Source organism: Sordaria macrospora, chromosome 1 (assembly GCF_033870435.1).
Source record: "Sordaria macrospora chromosome 1, complete sequence".
NCBI lineage: Eukaryota > Fungi > Ascomycota > Sordariomycetes > Sordariales > Sordariaceae > Sordaria > Sordaria macrospora.
In genome coordinates, this window is record NC_089371.1 from 313,152 (window position 1) to 331,845 (window position 18,694).

At 52.9% G+C, this 18,694-nt stretch overlaps 5 protein-coding genes across 5 annotated transcripts; 2 read left to right on the forward strand and 3 right to left on the reverse strand.

The window, feature by feature from the left end:
* Positions 1–1,165: 1,165 nt before the first annotated feature.
* SMAC4_09112 (uncharacterized protein) lies at positions 1,166–2,347 on the reverse strand (the record flags this gene model as incomplete). Its single annotated transcript, XM_003345023.2, has 1 exon — positions 1,166–2,347. Exon 1 carries the CDS (start codon positions 1,583–1,585, stop codon positions 1,166–1,168), a length of 420 nt encoding a protein of 139 aa, XP_003345071.1. The 5' UTR covers positions 1,586–2,347.
* An 834-nt stretch (positions 2,348–3,181) lies between these two features.
* Positions 3,182–6,816, forward strand: SMAC4_09111 (uncharacterized protein). Its single transcript, XM_003345022.2, has 3 exons — positions 3,182–4,402; positions 4,465–5,063; positions 5,119–6,816. Exons 1-3 carry the CDS (start codon positions 3,976–3,978, stop codon positions 6,601–6,603), a joined length of 2,511 nt encoding a protein of 836 aa, XP_003345070.1. The 5' UTR covers positions 3,182–3,975; the 3' UTR covers positions 6,604–6,816.
* Positions 6,817–8,986: 2,170 nt separating this feature from the next.
* Positions 8,987–13,141, forward strand: SMAC4_09110 (uncharacterized protein). The gene is made up of 2 exons (XM_003345021.2): positions 8,987–9,702; positions 9,764–13,141. The coding sequence occupies exons 1-2, from the start codon at positions 9,266–9,268 to the stop codon at positions 12,264–12,266; spliced, it is 2,940 nt and encodes a 979-aa protein (XP_003345069.1). The 5' UTR covers positions 8,987–9,265; the 3' UTR covers positions 12,267–13,141.
* A 415-nt stretch (positions 13,142–13,556) lies between these two features.
* Positions 13,557–15,634, reverse strand: SMAC4_09109 (uncharacterized protein; the record flags this gene model as incomplete). The annotated part of the gene is made up of 2 exons (XM_003345020.2): positions 14,191–15,634; positions 13,557–14,001 (listed from the first exon to the last, which is right to left on the reverse strand). Exons 1-2 carry the CDS (start codon positions 14,442–14,444, stop codon positions 13,557–13,559), a joined length of 699 nt encoding a protein of 232 aa, XP_003345068.1. The 5' UTR covers positions 14,445–15,634.
* Positions 15,635–16,087: 453 nt separating this feature from the next.
* Positions 16,088–17,932, reverse strand: SMAC4_09108 (uncharacterized protein). The gene is made up of 2 exons (XM_066090893.1): positions 17,573–17,932; positions 16,088–17,302 (listed from the first exon to the last, which is right to left on the reverse strand). Exons 1-2 carry the CDS (start codon positions 17,898–17,900, stop codon positions 16,434–16,436), a joined length of 1,197 nt encoding a protein of 398 aa, XP_065945459.1. The 5' UTR covers positions 17,901–17,932; the 3' UTR covers positions 16,088–16,433.
* Positions 17,933–18,694: the final 762 nt, after the last annotated feature.

An 18,694-nucleotide genomic window follows, 5' to 3' on the forward strand; every position in this document is an offset into this window, starting at 1 on the left:
TGCACGTCAACAAACTTGTCTGGAACCTGGATGCATCAGACCATCAAAACCCCCAATCCCATCATCACCACCCCCACGCCCACAATGCCCAGCATCTCAGCCCTCGGCCTAGCACCATCGCTCTTCTTCCCATTCGCAGCTCCGCCAGCAGCAACAGCAGCACCACCTCCTCCATTTCCACTGCTGGCCCCGTTGCTCCCGTCACCGCTACCACTTGTCCCCGCCTGGCTGCTAGTACTAGCACTGTGCCCTCTGCCACGTCCATGGCCACCACCGTGGCCGTGGTGTTGTACATTTTCGTTCAGGTCTTCATCGTCGAAATCTGTGAAGTCGATCTCTGCGGCGAGAGGGGTAGGCGGAGGGGATGGTGATGGTGGCTTGACGCGGGTCATTGAGGGTGCATTGGAAGGCCCCGTGCCGGTTTGGACTGCAGATTCGGTTATGTTTGAGGTGGAGGCGGAAATCGTCACTGAAGGAGACTGGGATTGGGACTGGGGGTTGATGATGACGGATGCGGTTGATAGGCTCAGGAAGCTGAGTGTGAGGTGTGTGAGACGCATTTTTCAAGGATTTGATGAGTTCCGTAAGTAGGTGTTGGTGACCGTTGTTTGTTCGTGAGAGCTAATATGGAGACTTCTTGCCCAGATGTTCGTGATGGCAGTAAGCTCTGTTTAGACGTCGGATATGTGTAAGGACGCAGACAGGCCGGTATGTCCTTGAGCTCATGAAAGAGACGTGGTCGTTTTATGTCCGTGGCAGTGAAACAGACTCGACAGTCACATGGGAGTAGCTGTCACTGTAGAAAATAAAAAGACGCAGATCATGGAGGAAACTCCGGCGGTAAAGCAGGCCGAGAGATTTTCCAGGGGTCTGGGGCAGCTGAGCCTCCTTCCGGTGGATTCGGCCTGGAGAAAAGTCCAGCCCTGACACGTATCGGAGCTTGATACGGCTCGGGTGACAAGGATCGACAGGCAGGTGCACTAAGATGTGGAGTCACTTGGCTGCACTAAAAAGTTTAAATGGTGGTATTTCCAATCTCGCCCCCAGCCTCCTTCCTTCAACTTCACCCGAAGCTGATCCAAGCCGATCCGGCTGTCTCTATTCCATCATGTATGCAAGTTAGCTTTAAATCTAGGCTTGTGATCTGCCATCAACGATGAACGGCTCAAAACAACATGGTGATAGCAGCCACTGCCGCCATTCCCCAGAGCGTGCTATGTAGCGGCAGGGCACATCCAGCACCGCTCTCCAGCTCCTTGAGCCTGTACTCAAAAGTCTTGCATATATGCTTGACATATCCGTCCTCCTCCCCATAGTTTGACTCCTCGATGCATGTGACGGAGGTGAATACCGGTGGTCTTGCAGATTGTGCGACAGCTGGAGCAGAGGTGATGGCTTCGGTGTCGCGACGATGCATGGAATGAGTCGGACCGGTGTGCGTGCAATTGCTTGCGGTGGTGATGAAGGTGCTAGGGATATCTTGCGAGACAGTGGGAGCAGTGGTCACGCTGGGACTGGAAGTAGCCGTAGACATGTCTGCGGTGGCTAGAAGTAGCGCAACCGGAAGAGAAGCGGCGAGACGCATCGTTTCGGTTCAATAAAAAACGGCAAGTCGTAGAAGCTAGTGGTGGTCGCGAAAACAGCTGGGTGGATTGGATATGTAGGACTCGACGAGGGCCATGGGTGGGAGCAAGGAATGAAGATATATGCCGGAGTGAGAGTCTGGGGATGCGAGATATCATTGAACAGGGAGGGCATGGATGTGCTGATTGAGTGCCAACAGTTGATGGCCAAAGAGTGACAAGCTCAGATGCCCGTTGGTTGTCAACGTAAACGAACATGAGGTGTCCGGCGCTTATTGCCGTCCCATTGATGCAAACAAGAAGCGCATGTCCCCTCTAGACTTTGTCTGCCACCGAACACCCATGCCACATCACCAAGCACCATCCGCAAGGTGATCATCCTCGTCCTGGCCTCGGCGCGACCATATCCTCAGCCATGTGGTAGTAAAGGTATTTGGAGACATGTTGCTGGGGCTCGCAGTGATGACAGCGGATGAGGTGCTTGCATAGGGGGTCCTGGTCGATTCGGACTGATGAGCCGCGCTTGAAACTCGAGTGTTTTGAGCCATGGTGGTACGGGTTGATGAAGGGGGTGAATGTTGGTGACGGGATACCGAGCGGGGTCAAAATGGGTGTTGGTTATGAGGGGCATGTTATGTTCTGTTGACAGCGCTTGCTGTCTTTGTTTCGAAGCGGGGTTCTGGACAACAGCAGAGGGGCAGGGAAGCTCAACGCGGCAGAACAAAGAAACCTGACGTCCTAGGCAGGATCCAGACAATCTCGTGAGAGGTGCCAGCGGCATGTTCCCAGCGATTGGGACAGCAAGAAGACGAGGAGGAAGAGGTCAAGGAACAGTGCGTCGGCCACTTGAACCGTTGGAAGATCCATCAATCCATTTGAGCAGAGAGGATGTGAAGAAGGCGCCAAAAGAATATGGACATCATGTACCGCTGCCCCACACTTTAACGAAGGTAACGGAACGGGCGATGGCCGCGGTGCATGTTGTGCAAAAGTTGTCGCTAGACCTGAGACCATGTCGTCGAGAACAGCCGCCGCTGGATGAGAGAATGGCATGTCGTTCAAGGGTGGGGGCGCCGGCACGGTGGGGGAAACAAACGCGGAGCTTGGCTCGGGCCGACAGTGGCAGTTAACGACTTTTGCGCTGAAATGCAAGGCTCTCTGCTAAGGGCCCTTATCAGCATTACGTAAGCAGCCACCGGGCATTCAACGTCACGCATCGTTCTTGCCTTTCATCTTGCTCGTCGATATCCCCACAGAAAGACACTCTCTCGCGCTTTTCGTGGTTGGGCACCCTCCCCCACTGGTACTGCGCCATGTCCAAGCACTGAGCGGGCGAGATGCCCTTCTTTGCGACTACGAAGGTGCTTGGCGGCCATCACCTTTCCAAAAATCGAGCAACGAGTCGGTCGACCCTGGTCCGTGATACCGGCCGCCGGAATGTCTATATGGTAATCGACAGGATTGCCTAGGATCTGTCGAGCGGTGCTGAACTGGCATTGCTTGCTCTATTCTTGAGATACCTTGCCTAGGTGTGTGAGAAGTCTCACCCGGCAGGCAGAAGCCCAGTCAGTCAGGCAGTTGTGCAGATGCGCCGGGGGGGGGGCTTTGATGCGACATGCGAGCGTATGCCACAGTTGAGTTGAGGTACAGAAAGGGTTGGGCGGGCAGTGGGCAATACTGAATGGGAACAGACTTGTCGCAGTCTGTTGTCGGGATGAAGTTGCAATGATGATTGAGTGCGTGGTGGCAGTTTGAAAGGGGTACCAAACCGTGTTGACACCAAGGATGTCGGAAAGTTGTGATGAAGCTGGACGGAGGGTTGAAGTTGGGACCGCATACCTTCAATGGATGGATCGCGCCCCTGGCGATGGATGCGGATTGAAACTCCATCTCATACGGTTCGTCACGTGCAGTGCCCTGCTGGTGAGTCGACGGGTCCAGATTGAAGAAGGAAGGCACGCAGCCCACCAAGGTCGATGCCCACCGACCGACACATTGGGTCGAAGATGGAAGGAGTGACGAGCAGGAACCGGCCCCTGGCCAACCAGATCCAACGAGGCCTCTTCACCTTCACTTTCACTTGCTCCGCTGAACTTGGGTTCCTCTGCCGTCCTCCTTCACTCAAACCTGAAACCTCTTCACTCGTTCGTCCTGACAAGACCCTTCACCACCAACCGGATATAATGTGCTTCGGTCGCTGATCTACTCCCACAATCTTTTTGCCTTCTCGATCTCTCTCCTAGCATTCCACCCTCCTTTTGCATTCGGTCACGCATCGTATTTTTACCATTTACGACTGGCTTCGCTTTCCTCCTCGACGCCTCCTTGCTGTCGACAGATTGCCTCAAACTCTTGAAGACCACATCCTTACCAACCATCCGATTCTGTCACAATGCGGCTGAAAGCCATCGTGCTCGCCGCTTTGGCCTCAGTCGCCAGTGCGGCCTACTGGATGGAGGAGATGCAGCACCAGGGCGTCGCATCGTTCAACCCCGACAAATCCTACCAGGTCTTCCGCAATGTCAAGGCCCATGGCGCCAAAGGAGATGGAGTCACCGACGACACCATCGCCATCAACAACGCCATCAGCTCCGGCAACCGTTGCGGCGGCGGCCCCTTCTGCAACGGAACCACCACCACACCGGCTGTCGTCTACTTTCCTGCCGGTACCTACCTCGTCACTACCAACATCATCAACTACTACTACACCCAGATCATTGGCGATCCCACTTCCATGCCGGTCATCAAGGGCAGCCCCAACTTCCAGTCCTACGGCGGCATCGGCTTGATTGACTCCAACCCGTACTTGAACAGTGGTAGTAAGTCTTCTCACCCTTGCATCTGACCCCTATTGTTTCCCCAACTGACAGTGTCTGCACAGCCCTTCAGTTCAAAGCCACCAATGTCTTCTTCCGTCAAATCCGCAACCTTGTCTTTGACACCACGGACGTCCCAGGTACCGTCGCTGGCCTCCATTGGCCCTCTTCCCAGGCTACCTCGATCCAGAACTGCATCTTCAAGCTTTCCTCCCGACCCGAAGATGATCATACCGGTATCTTCATGGAGGAAGGAAGCGGCGGCATGTTGGCGGACCTGGTCTTCTACGGCGGCAAGCAGGGCGCTCAGTTCGGCAACCAGCAGTACACAATGCGCAACCTCACCTTCTACGGCTCCAAAACAGCCATCATGCAGCTGTGGAACTGGGGTTGGACGTACAAGTCCCTGAACATCTATGATTGCGAGGTCGGCATCAACATGTCCAGCAACGCCGTTGGCTCTGTCACTCTTCTGGACAGCAGGTTCGTCAACGTCCAGACGGCCATGACCACCTTTCGTGGGGCCAGCCACGTCAATTCCACAGGTTCACTTGTGGTCGAAAACGTGGACTATGTCAACGTTCCAACCGTTCTTCAGGGTCCGGATGGCCCTTTGCTGAAGGGCAACCCTTCGGGACTGGTTCATGACGCAGGCTACGCAAGGGTAGGTTTTCCTTCAACAACAGGATCCACTAGGCAAGAAATGCTAACAAGTTCAGGGTAACACATACACCCCGAATGGCCCACGCGAGTACGAGGACCGCGATCAGGTCTACTTCCCTCAACCTACCACTCTCAAGCAGAACGGCAAATTCTACGAGCGGTCCAAGCCCCAGTACGAATCCTACGCGACCTATGCCTTCCTCTCCGCTCGATCCTATGGTGCCGTTGGCGATGGAATTACCGATGATACCGCAGCATTGAACCACCTGTTCCAGACTGCCGCTAACACGCAAGGGGCTGTAGCGTACATCGACGCAGGATACTACAAGGTCACCGACACTATTCACATCCCAGGCGGTGTTCGAGCTGTGGGTGAAGCCATGGCAGCGGTTATCCTCGGTGCGGGTCCCAAGTTCGCAGACATCAACGCCCCGCAAGCTGTGGTTCAGATTGGAACTCCGGGAGAGGCTGGCCGCGTGGAACTTAGCGACATCATTGTGTCTACCCAGGGAGGAACAGCAGGTGCTGTCCTGATCCAGTACAACCTCAATCCTCCAGCTGGCCCAAGTTCTACCGTTGCCGAAATGCCTCCTTCTGGTCTATGGGACGTCCACACACGTATTGGTGGCTTTGCAGGATCCAACCTACAACTCGCTGACTGTCTCAAGACTCCGGATGCCGCTGTCCACGCTGATGCAAAGTGTACTTCAGCATGGTTGAGCTTTCACGTTACCAAGAAGGCTGGAAATGTCTACGTGGAGAACAGCTGGTTTTGGGTTGCCGATCACGACATTGAGGACTTCAACAATACCCAGATCAGCGTCTTTGCTGGACGTGGTGTCTTGGTTGAAGGCAAACGTGTCTGGCTTGTAGGCACTTCCAGCGAACATCACACACTCTACCAGTACCAGCTGCTCAATGCAACCGACGTCTTCATGGGTCAAGCTCAGACCGAGACGCCCTACTACCAGCCCAACCCGCCTGCTCCGTTCCCTTTCACCCGGATCGACACCACTCTCGGAGACCCTGATTTCCACACCGACTGTCAAAGCGTCCAGTACGGCGCCAACACGACAATCAACTCCGATGGTTCTCTCACTCTGGGCGGTAACCCAGCCTGTGCAATGGCGTGGGGTCTCCGGATCCTCGGTTCAAAAAACGTGGTCATCTTCGGCGCCGGCCTTTACAGCTTCTTCAATAACTACAACGTCAATTGCAGCACTCTTCGTTCTGGTGAGAACTGTCAGGCCAGAATCTTTTGGGCTGGACCCCTCAACCCTGGCTCTGGCTTCAGTACCAGCACCCCTCCCAGGGATACTGGAGCTGGAAACCCCGGAAAGTTTGTAATGAGCCACAGGCCGCCCTTCCATTCGAACAAGACCACCGGGTCTACTGGAGAGACCGCGGACCCGTGGGTGCAGGTTTACAATCTGAACACGGTCGGTAGTGTCAGCATGATCACTAGAGACAGCAAGGATTTGGCGGGCTGGAACCAGAATCTGGCGACTTTTGCGAATACTCTTGCCTTGTTTCACTACTAGGGGTGAGCATGGCGGGAATGATTTGGCAAGGAATGGAAGGAAGGGAAGGACATCTGGCTAGGACGATGTACAGTATCAGGGCATCTGGATTCGATCTTTGGAGTCGAGCTGGGACATGGAGATTATAGGCCGTCTCGACATTGTAAGTAGACCAGCTTCCGCATATAGCTTTTTGCACTGTTTTGGTACTTGTATAAATATTATTCTACCTCAGGCGGGTGGCCGTGATGTGATTGATATACACATACAGGTGAGCTCTCTGTTGGCCCCATTGACACTGACAAGCAGGGCGTCGAGGTTCCAAACGCAGTAACGCTCAGCAGCTGAGCTACATCACTTTACATACGGCCATGACGGCAGCCGGGCAACAAGAACCACTCGGCCGTGGAACTGACCGTGTCCACGTTGATCATTATCATATCATCTTGTTCACTCGTCCGTTTCCACAGAATCTTCCTCCCAACTTTCCGGTTGACTGTTCGCCTCCCCAGTCCCAATCTCTGTGCCACAGCCATCATGACCTGGGAACACACTTCAGCACCCAAAAAAGCTAGGTCATCAACACCAACGCCCGGATGGCGCAATTCCTCTGCTCTCCAACGTTTCACCAAGTCCACTATCATGTCTCACCAAGACCACACGAAACCACAGTGCGGCTAGACGATACACAGATTGCATCAGCCATCAGCCAATGCTTTCACCCTGCCGAGTTCCACGAGGTTGCAACGCGGTTCCACGAACTAGGTATTCGGTGCATACGAAAACCGCTGTGCCAGCACGCTTTGTGCTCTCAGTGATTGAATGGTCCCCAAGATCTACCCTCACTCGTCTACAATCAACGGGCTACACTTGCCAGGGAGTGATGGTGGCATGGAAGACCCAGCAGTGATTCTGTTGATCAACATCGACCGACTTCTTTGACACCTCGTGGCCTAGTGTTGTGGTCATAGTGGCGTGCACTAGACCGTTGACTGGACTGGGACTGACTGGGATTCCCTCCCTTATGGCCTGCTGGGTGGAACGAAATCTCATCATACCTAAACATCCAGTTCTGCAGTACGCTATCCAATCCCAACCAAGGGACCGGACTCAGTTTGTGTCTTGATGAAAGCTTCTAACTGGCGCAACAGAACGTGTTCCCCTTCGACGCTCAAAGGTTGGCTGGTCAGTTGTGATAGAACATCAACATGGGTTGTGAGAGTGGTTTCTCACGCCACAGATACGGCTAGAATACCCCATGATGGAGTATCACAGCTCGACAGCCGGTAGGTAGCCGACGCCCAGGCCGCACACATCCACACACACAGAACCGCCACGAACTGCTGAGTTGAGAGCCACCCGGCACCCGCACGAAAGATAGCGGGCGTTTGAGCTGATCACTACCAGTTTTTCTCGGGTGTCTTACGAGCGCGCGTGTATCCTCTCCGTTTAGCTTACCCCGGGGTATCTCACAAAGGAGCCTCTACGGACGGGCTATCGACGGGTACTACGGCTTGGAAGATGTTCATGTTTGCTCTTTGCTCGTGGGGTGATTTCGGGCGTTTTTCTCACTCCAATGCTTTATTGGGCTGTTGATTCCGACAACGACCTTCATAGCCTCGCGTGGTTGAATTGGTAGGACCGAATGTTGCTGTGATGTTCAGTGTTGATCCCGGCTCATTAGAGCTTCAACCACAGCACACCGAGGTTCGCTAGCATATCCCTGTTCCGACACACAAAACGCTGTCGGCCTCCCCTCTTCCGATTACTGTGTCACACAAAACGAGCAGATTCGGCTAGCATACACCATGAATGGCCTTGTTAGGGAGTGTGCTGTGCACATTTGCCCATCTCAGACCCTGGCCATTAGAGAATGCGGGGCGAGGACGGCCGCCCTGTTCAGATTGTGGCATCTCTCCCTCCCTCTTTCTGTCACTTGTGTGAAGATTCTGGGTGTTGGAATGCAGGCTCCAGGCTTCACCAGAGGGCTGTACGACGGTGACACAACGGAGTTTGGGGTGACGCAAATAGCAAAAGGAAATGATTGAAGGGTCGAACTAGAAGCGAGAAGGGAGCGGGGCTGGATGTGTGAAGACAGGGAGGAAAGTGTGCACCACGCAAGGAAATCTGGTAGACGGGACGATGGGTGGAAAGGAAAGAAACTAACACTGTACACACAGGAAACGTGAACGGCTAAGACGGGCAAAAAGATGGGATACACGCTCAAGACGGAAAGGGAAGCGGCAGGCATGGGGTAGAGCTGTAGGGAGGGGTGTCCATCATTCGGTCTGGGGGCTCTGTTCTAGGCGGCAGGGCACCACTCATGGCAAGTAAGAAGGGCATGCAAGCGAGCATCAAGGATGATCGATCGCCCCCTTGTACGGACAGGAATCCTTGAATGGATGGTCTCTGTCCACTCACTCACTCACTCACTCACTCCTCTTGTGGCAGTCATCCCATTCCCCCTTTGAACTCCTCCATCCATCCTATTTCTCTGTTCCATCCAACCACACCCGTACAACAATCTGGCTTGACGATTCTATCGCTTACAGACTCTCAATAACTCACAACTCACTTTTCAGTCCACGACTATTAGCAACCAATTCATCTAGACCAAACTGGCTACCCCCGCGGGCCCTTGGCAGAAAATCCTATTGCCACCCTGCCATCAAAACATGCTATCATGAGCGCGTCACAAGTCATATCCCCGTCTACGACTCAATCTGCTCAACTCTTCAACTTTAACCAACCCCTCAGTCCTGAAAGCGTCAGCGGTCATTCGTCTGACTCTGATAGCTCTTCAGGATCGATAGACGACCGTTCCTCATCGCATTCACATTCGCATCATTCTCCCCTCTCAACCGCTAGTCATCACAGTCAAAGCCACCATCACAATGTCGCGCATCCGACGACGGAGCAGCAGCAGCAGCAGCATGGACAGCCAGTTACGAAGACGACACCTAACAACAACAACAACTTGCCTGAACGGCCATTGGTGCCGACCTGTCCGGCTGACTGGGAGGCGAAGAAGGATATCATCTATGATTTGTACATGAACAAGAACTTTATACTGAACGATGTGGTGGAGATTATGCTTTCAACGCATCGCTTCAAGGCAACGTATGCTTCTTTTCCTTTTAGTTGCCTGGAGACCAGTTGACTAACTTCATTGCTACTTCAGGGCCCGAATGTACAAAGGCCAATTCGCCAAATGGCGATGGGCAAAGTACAACAAATCCGGCAACACCAACACGACGAAGCCGACCAAGTCTCGATCCATGCGAAGAAAAGGGGTCACGTCTTCAAGCAGCCATAGCAGCAACGGCCATATTTCGAAGCCAGGATGTCATCAAGCCAACTTCATATTGCAACCAGCCCAGATGATTCGCCTTTACTTCCAGAGCGAGCCAACCTACCTAGTCGAGTCAACTTTGCTGGCGTACGCGTCTTACATCGCCCGCTGGGCCGACCCTGAACGAGAGACGCCGTGGAAAATGGATGGTTCCAGACCGACGTTGCATATCGCTGATACCAACTACATTGACGCCGCTGACAGCGCCAACATGTGCTCTAATTCCATTCTCCAAAATATTTCTCTTGCGATTCGGCATCTGAGATGCAACAGTCCCCAAGGAACAGCAAAAGGCGGCGCACTCTTGCGACACGCCTTTCTGCAGATTGAAGAAGCAATTACCACCGCGGATGAAGGCGATATCCAAGCTATATGGGATTGCTGTCTTGCTGTTCCCCAACTTCTGATTCTGCATAACGCTTCCTCCACCCATCCCAACACCACCAAAGCACACCCTTCCCACCCCTCTTCCCAATCCAATGGTCAACATCAACCACCCCACGACATCCTCCACATATACACCCGCTTCCTGCACCACCTCACCACCCTAAAATACGGATCTCCTCACACAGGCAGAGGCTGCACATCCACCTCCCATCCTCTACACCAGATCTCTTCTAGTCTTCACCACCTCGTCACCACCTCCGATTTTAACTCCCTGCATCTCTTCATCACAAGGGCCTGGAAACTCTGGATTAACACCTGCCGCCAACTAAGGGGCGAGACGGACCATGTAACGATTCACCTGAAGAGGGGATATGTCATCCTGATGGACCCGGAACATGCGATTGTGAAGAATCTGGTTAGTGATTTTGGGGGTTTGGTGAGGAGGGAGAAGGACAGGTGGGGGGAGGGGAAGACTACGGAACGCATACTTGAGTTGGAAGGGTTATTGGCGAGGATGTATTTGCCGCTTTTTGATGCTGGTGTTGGGGGACAGACTGGGGCGCAGAATGGGGGTGGCGGGCAGGGAGGAGGAGGGATGGGACAAGCAGGAGGGCGATGGGGAGGTGGAAGGCGAGACGGGAAAACGGCAGCAGGTGATAGGGCAAGAGCGATGTTGGGTGGACTGATCGAGAGGCTGGAGGAGAAGTATAGGGTTACCTCTAGGAATGGAAACCGCGGCAGTATTATCGGACCCGGAGCGGGAAGCATCAACATCAACAGCATAACCAGCGCACCGGCGCCCAGACCACACGATCTTATCACCCAAGGACCAGCACCAACACCAGCATCAGGACAAGCACAACCCCAAGGACTACTAGCACTAGGCCCCCCGATCCCCATGCAAAACTGGGAATACCTCGACCGCTACCTCTTCTTCTCCGCGCACCACTTCCTCGCATCCATTGCTGATTACGAAGGAGACGTTTCCCAAGCTGTCTCCTTACGCCGCAAAATCCTGGTTATGAACGGCGGCGGACTTCCCGGCACCGTTTTGTCTTTGTCCCCCAACAACCATCAACTACCTCTAGGAATGGGTATAGGATTAGGGATGGGAATCGGCATGGGTATGGGAATGGGAATGGGTATGAGTCTCACGATGACAGGGTCTCCGTCTGGAATCAGCGGAACTGTGACAAGGGGAAGAGATCAATTCTGGATTCAGACGACCAGAAAAGTGGAAGCTTATCTTCGTGGGGTGGGGAATTGGGAAGAGGCGGAGGAATTCAGGGGGGCGCTGAGGGAGAGGGAACGGGAGCTTGAGCTTGAGCTGGAAGTTGAAAGAGAGACTCAGAGGGAAAGGATGTTGATGCCACTAAAACAGGGAGGAGGAGCAGGAGGGGATTTGGTGAGGGAGATGGGTATGGGGATGCAAAGCGGGATGGGGATGCACGTCATGCCTAGAAGCGGGAGTGTGAGTGGGCTAGTCAACGTCCCTGGGGTAGGGATGTTGGGCGGGAGGAGTATGAGTGTCCCGATTGTGCCTTTTGGTCATGGAGTGAGGAACGGAGGTTTGGGCACGATTTCGCCTCGGTCGTATGGCCCTCTTGGGCCTGTTGATGACTTCGATTCAGGTTTGGGTTTGGGTGCTGCTGGGTTCGGTCGATTGCCACCGATTCCGATACCGCGTTCTGTCCCTGTTTCGATCCAACCGGCTGTCGATACGAATAATGGGGGGTTTGTCCTTGCCAACAGTTCACCTGCGGATACAGAGTACAGCGACATACACGGCTTCGAGGCGGAGGTGTTGGATCTGAGTACTGCCAGTGGAGAAGGTAGTAGTGGGAACAGCACTGCTGGCGGAAGTAACGGGTCTGACTTCCGCCATGGGAATAATGGCAGGTATGAGGACAGGTGGGGAAGGTGGCATGAAGTTCTTGCTTTGTGAGCTTGGAAGGTTTGAAGAAGGGGCCCCGAAGAAGGGGCTCCGAAGGAGGAAGGAGTGATGGTGATCATCGGTGGGAAGAAATGGAAGAGAGGCAAGACTTCAATCACGTGGATGCATTACGGTTCTTGTCTGTTGTTGTTTTGTTTCGTGGATGTTTTCTTGGGTCATTGTTCAAAACTCATGTTGTCATATCACACCGGTTCTTCACATGTCCTTTGCTCCCATCTCTGGGTCTTTGGAATTTAGTTTTCTTTCTTCATTTGCTTACGCGATACCTCAGACCACTAGGTTAGGCTTTAGGCGCGCAAAGGCGTAATGGATTGCTTTTCTGAACAGAACCCGTGGATGTTTGCTGGGTGTTGTGGCTTTTGATGCATCCGTTGCTGCCTTATGTTGTTTCTGTCTACTAGAACGTGGTTGACCCCTGCAGAAATAGATGGTAGAACTAGTTGGTTGGCTCCATCCCTTGCTTCTGATGACTGCTTCTACATGTACTGAGGTCTATGGACATGGGAAATAATACCTCCTGGTTCCTTGTTGACATGGACTGTTGACTATTGTTCCTTCCCCGCATGTTCTTTACTACCTACATCCCTTCAGTCCTCCCTAACCTCCTCAAAGTTGAAACAGAAAGGAAGGAAAAGAAAAAATGTCCGCAAAGTCCACCAGCTCTTGATAGAAGATCCAGCCTTTCAATACCACTACTCGACATCAACAATCACATCTTCGAGACTTCGACTCCACACCGGTGTGCTACCTGCCCTCTCCCAGCTCTTATCCTTGACGCTTACCCTAAGGTAAGCGACCGATATCGATCAGTCACCTGCAAGCACCTGCAAGCACCATAAGCGAGGTTACAGAATTTCAGCACGTTGTACCACGAAACGGCAACATCCCTGTGTTCACACAGTCGTACGAGAGAGATCATCAATGTTGGTTGTCTCAGATTTCTCCACTTTTGGTGCTTCTTCTTTCTGCATTCTGACTGTTTTCTCGGCCGAAGTGTTGATAAGCGAGGAGGGGGTGCAGGAGCGAGATGCGGTTTTTTGAAGAAGGTTTATGGGAAGATGGAAGGTGGAAAATGGAATGATGGAATGATGTTATTGGAAGATGGAACAACAATATGCAGGGGATTCCAGGAGACGAATATACGTCTAGAAATGAAAACTGTCAAGTTCCAAGCTAAGATACACTATAGTACAAGTTCATACTTCATACAGTCATCACATCCATACCCCATCTATCCTTCCCCTATTCGCCATCCTCCTTCACATCCCGTCATATCCAGATCTAGCGCAAGTTCTTACTAGTCTCCACAACACTCTCCGGCGGGACCTCATTCATATCCGCCGCCTGGTCGGGTACACTCTCAGGCGCTTCCCATTCCGACCCCCTCCACTTATTCCCGCCCTTCGCACCAGCGGGCAAATCCACTCTATGACCCAGACCGGTATTTTCTCCATAGACATTGAGCTGCGCCGCCTTTCTTCCGCTTTCCAGCACGCCCTCCTGGTGCCGGCGCGGCTTGCCATCCGTGTTCTCGTACCCGTGACCGCGCGCCATCTCGGGGGGGAGCAAGTCCGGACGCGAAGGGTCGACGGTGTTCAGCTCGCGCGGGTCCTTGCCCCAGCCCCGAACGACGGACTCGTCGATGGAACCGGGGTTATGCTGGTAGATGTGCGCCGTCTTGTCTTCGGGACCGCCGTGGCCTTCGTAGGCTGAGCCGCGGAGGAGGCTGTTACATCCGGTCAGCACCATTTTCACCTTTGTTTCCTAGCTTCGCCCGACTCGGTTCCCATTCCCTCAAATATCTTGGGTTGCCCACGACACCAACTGAAGAAAACCAGTTGGGCAGTTGAGAGAACCGAAAGAGAAGAGAACCGAGAGAAGAGAACCAAATTTGAGGAAAGAAAAAAGGACTTACTGTCCCTTATCATCCAAATCCCCGCCCTCCTGCTGTGGAATCTTGCGGTTGTACGATGCGTTGGTCACCAGGTTGTCGCCGTAATGGATCTCGGTGCCGGGAAACTTCTTGGAGGCATTGAACTCGTTGATGCCCGTGTCGTCCTCGAGCCCTGTGCGGCGGTGGCCCGTCTTGGATTCCCAGCTGTTGAGGTCGCGCTCGGCGGACTGGGCGAGGGAGTTGAGCTCTTGCTTGTTCTTGTTGTCGGAGGACATTGTGATGGTGTTGTGGGGGTTGTCTATTTGGTTGAGAGATGGATCTTTTGATGTTGTTCGGTTCGTGGAGTGGTGGTTTTCGAGAGCTCTTCTCTTCTATTGTGTTGCTGGATTTGGTTGTTTGTTGTCTGTGGTCTGGGCCAAAAGAGACAACCTGGCCGAGCTTTCATATATATCTACGAGAAACCTCCTCCTCCAGTCCTCCTCCTCCTCCTCACCAAGAGACGTGATGATGTCAAAGTCATAACGTCATGGCTGTCCAAACCGCGCGGATCACCACACTAAAAGGCGAGACATGATTGATCAATTGACTTGCGTTCCCCTCTCTTTCTTGGAAGATACGTTCTTTGGGGCCAGAAGGTTCTTTCTGCTTTGGATAGGGAGTTGATGTGTGAGCCTGGTGGGCAGATATTGATTACATCTTCGACTTTGGTGTTATTCCCCAATGGGGAGGATGTAAGACGACGCTCGGGCTGAGTGGTGCAAATCGCGATTGACGGCCCCACCAAGCCTTTAACGTCATCATCATTATCTGACCGTTCCGGAGCACAATACCACAGAGAAAGGTAAAGTTTTTGCACCATTCGGGGCGATGGGATTTGAATCCTATAAAGTAGATCCTCAGTAAAACAGAAAATTGGTTTCAAGACATATTTCGACCTTGGTTGTGATGCAATGGACGAGTGACTTTCCCTCTCCTCCTGTTGAGGTCTGTTTGTTAGTGCTTGTTAGCGTCCATTTAATCACCAAGCCTTCTCATCAACAGATAACACTGTCAATTACGTGATTATCCATCCCATCATCAATTCAACGGAGTGCTGGTGCCTAACACCTTTTACGGCGGCCTTTAATTCTCCGAGATTCCGTTCGAAAACCAGTCAAGAAGGCACCGCCCGAACCACAACCATCACGAAGATAAACAGACAACACCAGCCACCTTCCCCTGCAACCCCCTGGCCCCTGCAGCTTCCAAGACATGGAGGGTTAGGGTCGACCTTCCTTCCACCCCTTCCTCCTGGATCTCCATCAACCCATCTCCTTGCCTCCTTTTCTTGAACTCAAGCACTCCAGCATCCCTCAAGCCCTCATACCTAATTCATCAACATTCATCCTGCCCTGGGATTTCTCCATCTCCCACTTTCATTTTTCTACGAACTCAAACGATCCAGAAGTCGAGAACAGGCAAAGGGCGAAAATAAATAAAGAAAAAAAACAAGAAAAAAAGCAAGGGAGAGAACGTGATAGATACGAGGCAAGGCGACTTTGGCGGTCTTTCTGCAAACTGTATGTGAGAACAAGGGAATGTTTGAGGTACAATCACTCACTGCAGTGAACGTGCTGGAGGTGCTTGACTTAGTGATTGACCTGACTGACTGACTGATTGACGCCGATATGGAAGTTTATAGCCAGGTACAGGCAGTTGTCAAGGTTTGTGAATTGTTGGTAATATGTACAACACCGTTTGTGGAGATGGGATACCGAAAGGTTGATGAGCGATTTCTGAAATGAAAGTTCACCAATCTAGTCCCCCAGAATGGTCTTTTCGGTTCCGGTCGACTGGTAAGCGACGGTTTGGACCATGGCTATTGTCGTTTTAACAACCTTACTCTGTAGAAGCTGATGACTCTGATGTGTGGCTTTGCAAAAGAAAATGACAAACGGGCTGTAAAGAGGGAGAGATTGACATGGAAAGATACACTTCACACCTGATGATGTGAACAGGTCGATGTCTTCTCGGTATCTACCTCGGTCTACTTGCTCTCTTCGTTCTCAGTCTATCGTCTATCGTCTATCTGTGAACCCTCCGTTGTAAGCTGAAGCCACTTCTTTCAATGGCACCCGCAGTCTGACCCTTTGCGATTGTTGAGTTGAATGCCTGTACCGAAGATATTTCCCTTCTCTCATTGACCTCGTCCAGAACTCCGGAACCTCGTCTGCTTCTCCTCAGGTGCCTCTCTCATTTCTATACCCTTCCACCACCCTTCCACCTCACAAATTCTTCTCCTCCTCCCCCTTCTTCCCCTCCTCCTCCTCCTTCTTATACCTCTCCAAACACCCCCTAATAAACCCCACCAGCGGCGCCACCCACTCCTTACTAACCGGGACATAATGACCGCCCGGATGCACCACAACAACCGCATCCTCACAAGCCTCCACCAGCCTCCTACTCCTACTCTCCTCAACAACCGTATCCAGACTTCCCAAGAAATGCATCGTCGGCGTCTTGACCTTCGGCTCCCACAGCCATCCAAGCTCAGGCGGCAGTGCGAAAAAGCCACTGTATGACACACAGAACTTGAGCGGTTGCCCCTTGTTCGCATCCCTTATCTGCCTAGCCCAGGCTTCATGCTCAGCCGTTAACACCGGGCGTGGATGACCCGGGGATAAGTGCTCCATGGCGGCGGTGAGCATAGCTGCCATTGCGCCACCCTGCGAAAAGCCGATTACGCCGTCGATGACCTCGCTCCTCACGACCCCCTTGAGTTCCTTCGGCTCTTCAACACCCTCCTCCCCCACCTTCTGGTCCGTCACCAACCCGTCCACAACTACCGCACCACCATTGACTTTCTCCATCGTCTCAGCTAGGCGCTCAAAGCCCTCGCCAATGAAGCGGTAATTCCAGGTTGCTTCTTCACGGCGAAACCAAGCCCAGGAATCGCTCAGCTCCTTCTCTTCGCCGGGCCCGGACTGAGAATTGGGAGAGGGTTCGTAGCCCGGGATGTCAGAGACGGAAAGACGGTTGGGGGCCGTGGGGTAGATTAAGGTGGGCACGAGGTTGAGGGGGGAAAGGGCTTTGATGAGAAGTTTTTCTAGGGCGCGGGTTTTGGCGCGGAAGAGAGGGCCGGATTGGGTGTAGCCTGTGGCGTGTTGTCAGTGTGTGTTGGGGTAATGAGAGAGGAGAATGACAGGGTGATGGGGAGGGGAGGGGAAGGGGAGAATGGAGTGATTATTAAGATGAGACGGTGTTCGTGATGTTTTCGTTGGTGATGGTGGTGATGGTGAAGAAATGCAATGAGCTGACCGCGGTGAGTGACCTTCACCCGACCCGTTCGCCATTCGCCGCGGTGAGAGACGCGGGGTCAGCGCAAATGCGATGAGGTGCAATCAGGTACCATCGGTAAACCTACCATGAAGCATCAATATCCTAACCTCCTTCTTGACCGGCTTCGGTTTCGCATTGGCGGCGGCGGCAATGGCATTAGGATGAGGAGGTCTGTTTTGCTTCTTGTTGTTTTGCTGCTTTTGCTGCTTTTGCTGGGCGGGCGCATTGGCATTGGGCGGCGCCGGTGTCGTCGATGCCGATGACTCGACGGGAGTTGATTGCGCGCTGCTGCTGTCGGCCATGTTGAGACTGGAATTGAACTTGAATGCAGCGCTGATTGAAAATGATCGGAATGGTTGAGCGCTCAGAACTTGAAATGATCTGGCGGGAGTGCGGATGAGAAGGCGGAACATGTGAAAAAGTGAAAATGGATGAGTCGTGTCGATGTGACTGAGACGGCGGATTTTCGGCTGAGCTTTCGCTACTGCGCCCGTTCGGAGCCTCGTGAGATTAGAAATCAGGCCAGGGGGCAAGATAAGAACACTGCCTTCATAACACCGAATGGTCACAACAAACAGAGCAGCTTCAAGGTAGGGAAATGATGAACCCTCATTCAGTAGTCTTTTATTTGTTTATTTCAGGGGCTACATATGACGTCGCCGCCTCGGGCCAAGGAGGCAAAGGAGCAGGTCAACGTTAAAGCCTACGATTCACTCACCTTCGACTTCCACTCATCCCACCCACAACACCCCGATCTAGCTCAACTCCCCAGAACAAAAGACAAAAGAATGTAACCTCTACTGATTCCCATATACCCGTAAGACGCATAACGGTCTCTCAACATGGGCGCCCAGCAATGAGTCAATATGATTTCTCTATGCCAGTGCGAAAACATCCATATCAACGGGGGAATGATGTGAATGTCGATTCGACACGCCGAAGCGCGTCTACTGGCAACTTCTTTGGTGTGAAGCATGGGTTTCCTCGGATGGCCTCAATGGGTCGTGGTAAAGGGTGGATCGCATTGTCGGAAACTTGCACACACGTACTGTGCGCTGTATCGATTGTGTCCATTGCCCCCGCCCATGTACCCTCCATCGTCCTCTCGTTGCTGCTCGCCCAATTTCTCCTCGCGCATTGTTGTCGATGTTGTCGTCGTCCGAATCGCAAATGGGCGCATGTCACAGTTGCCTGAAACGAATGCAGT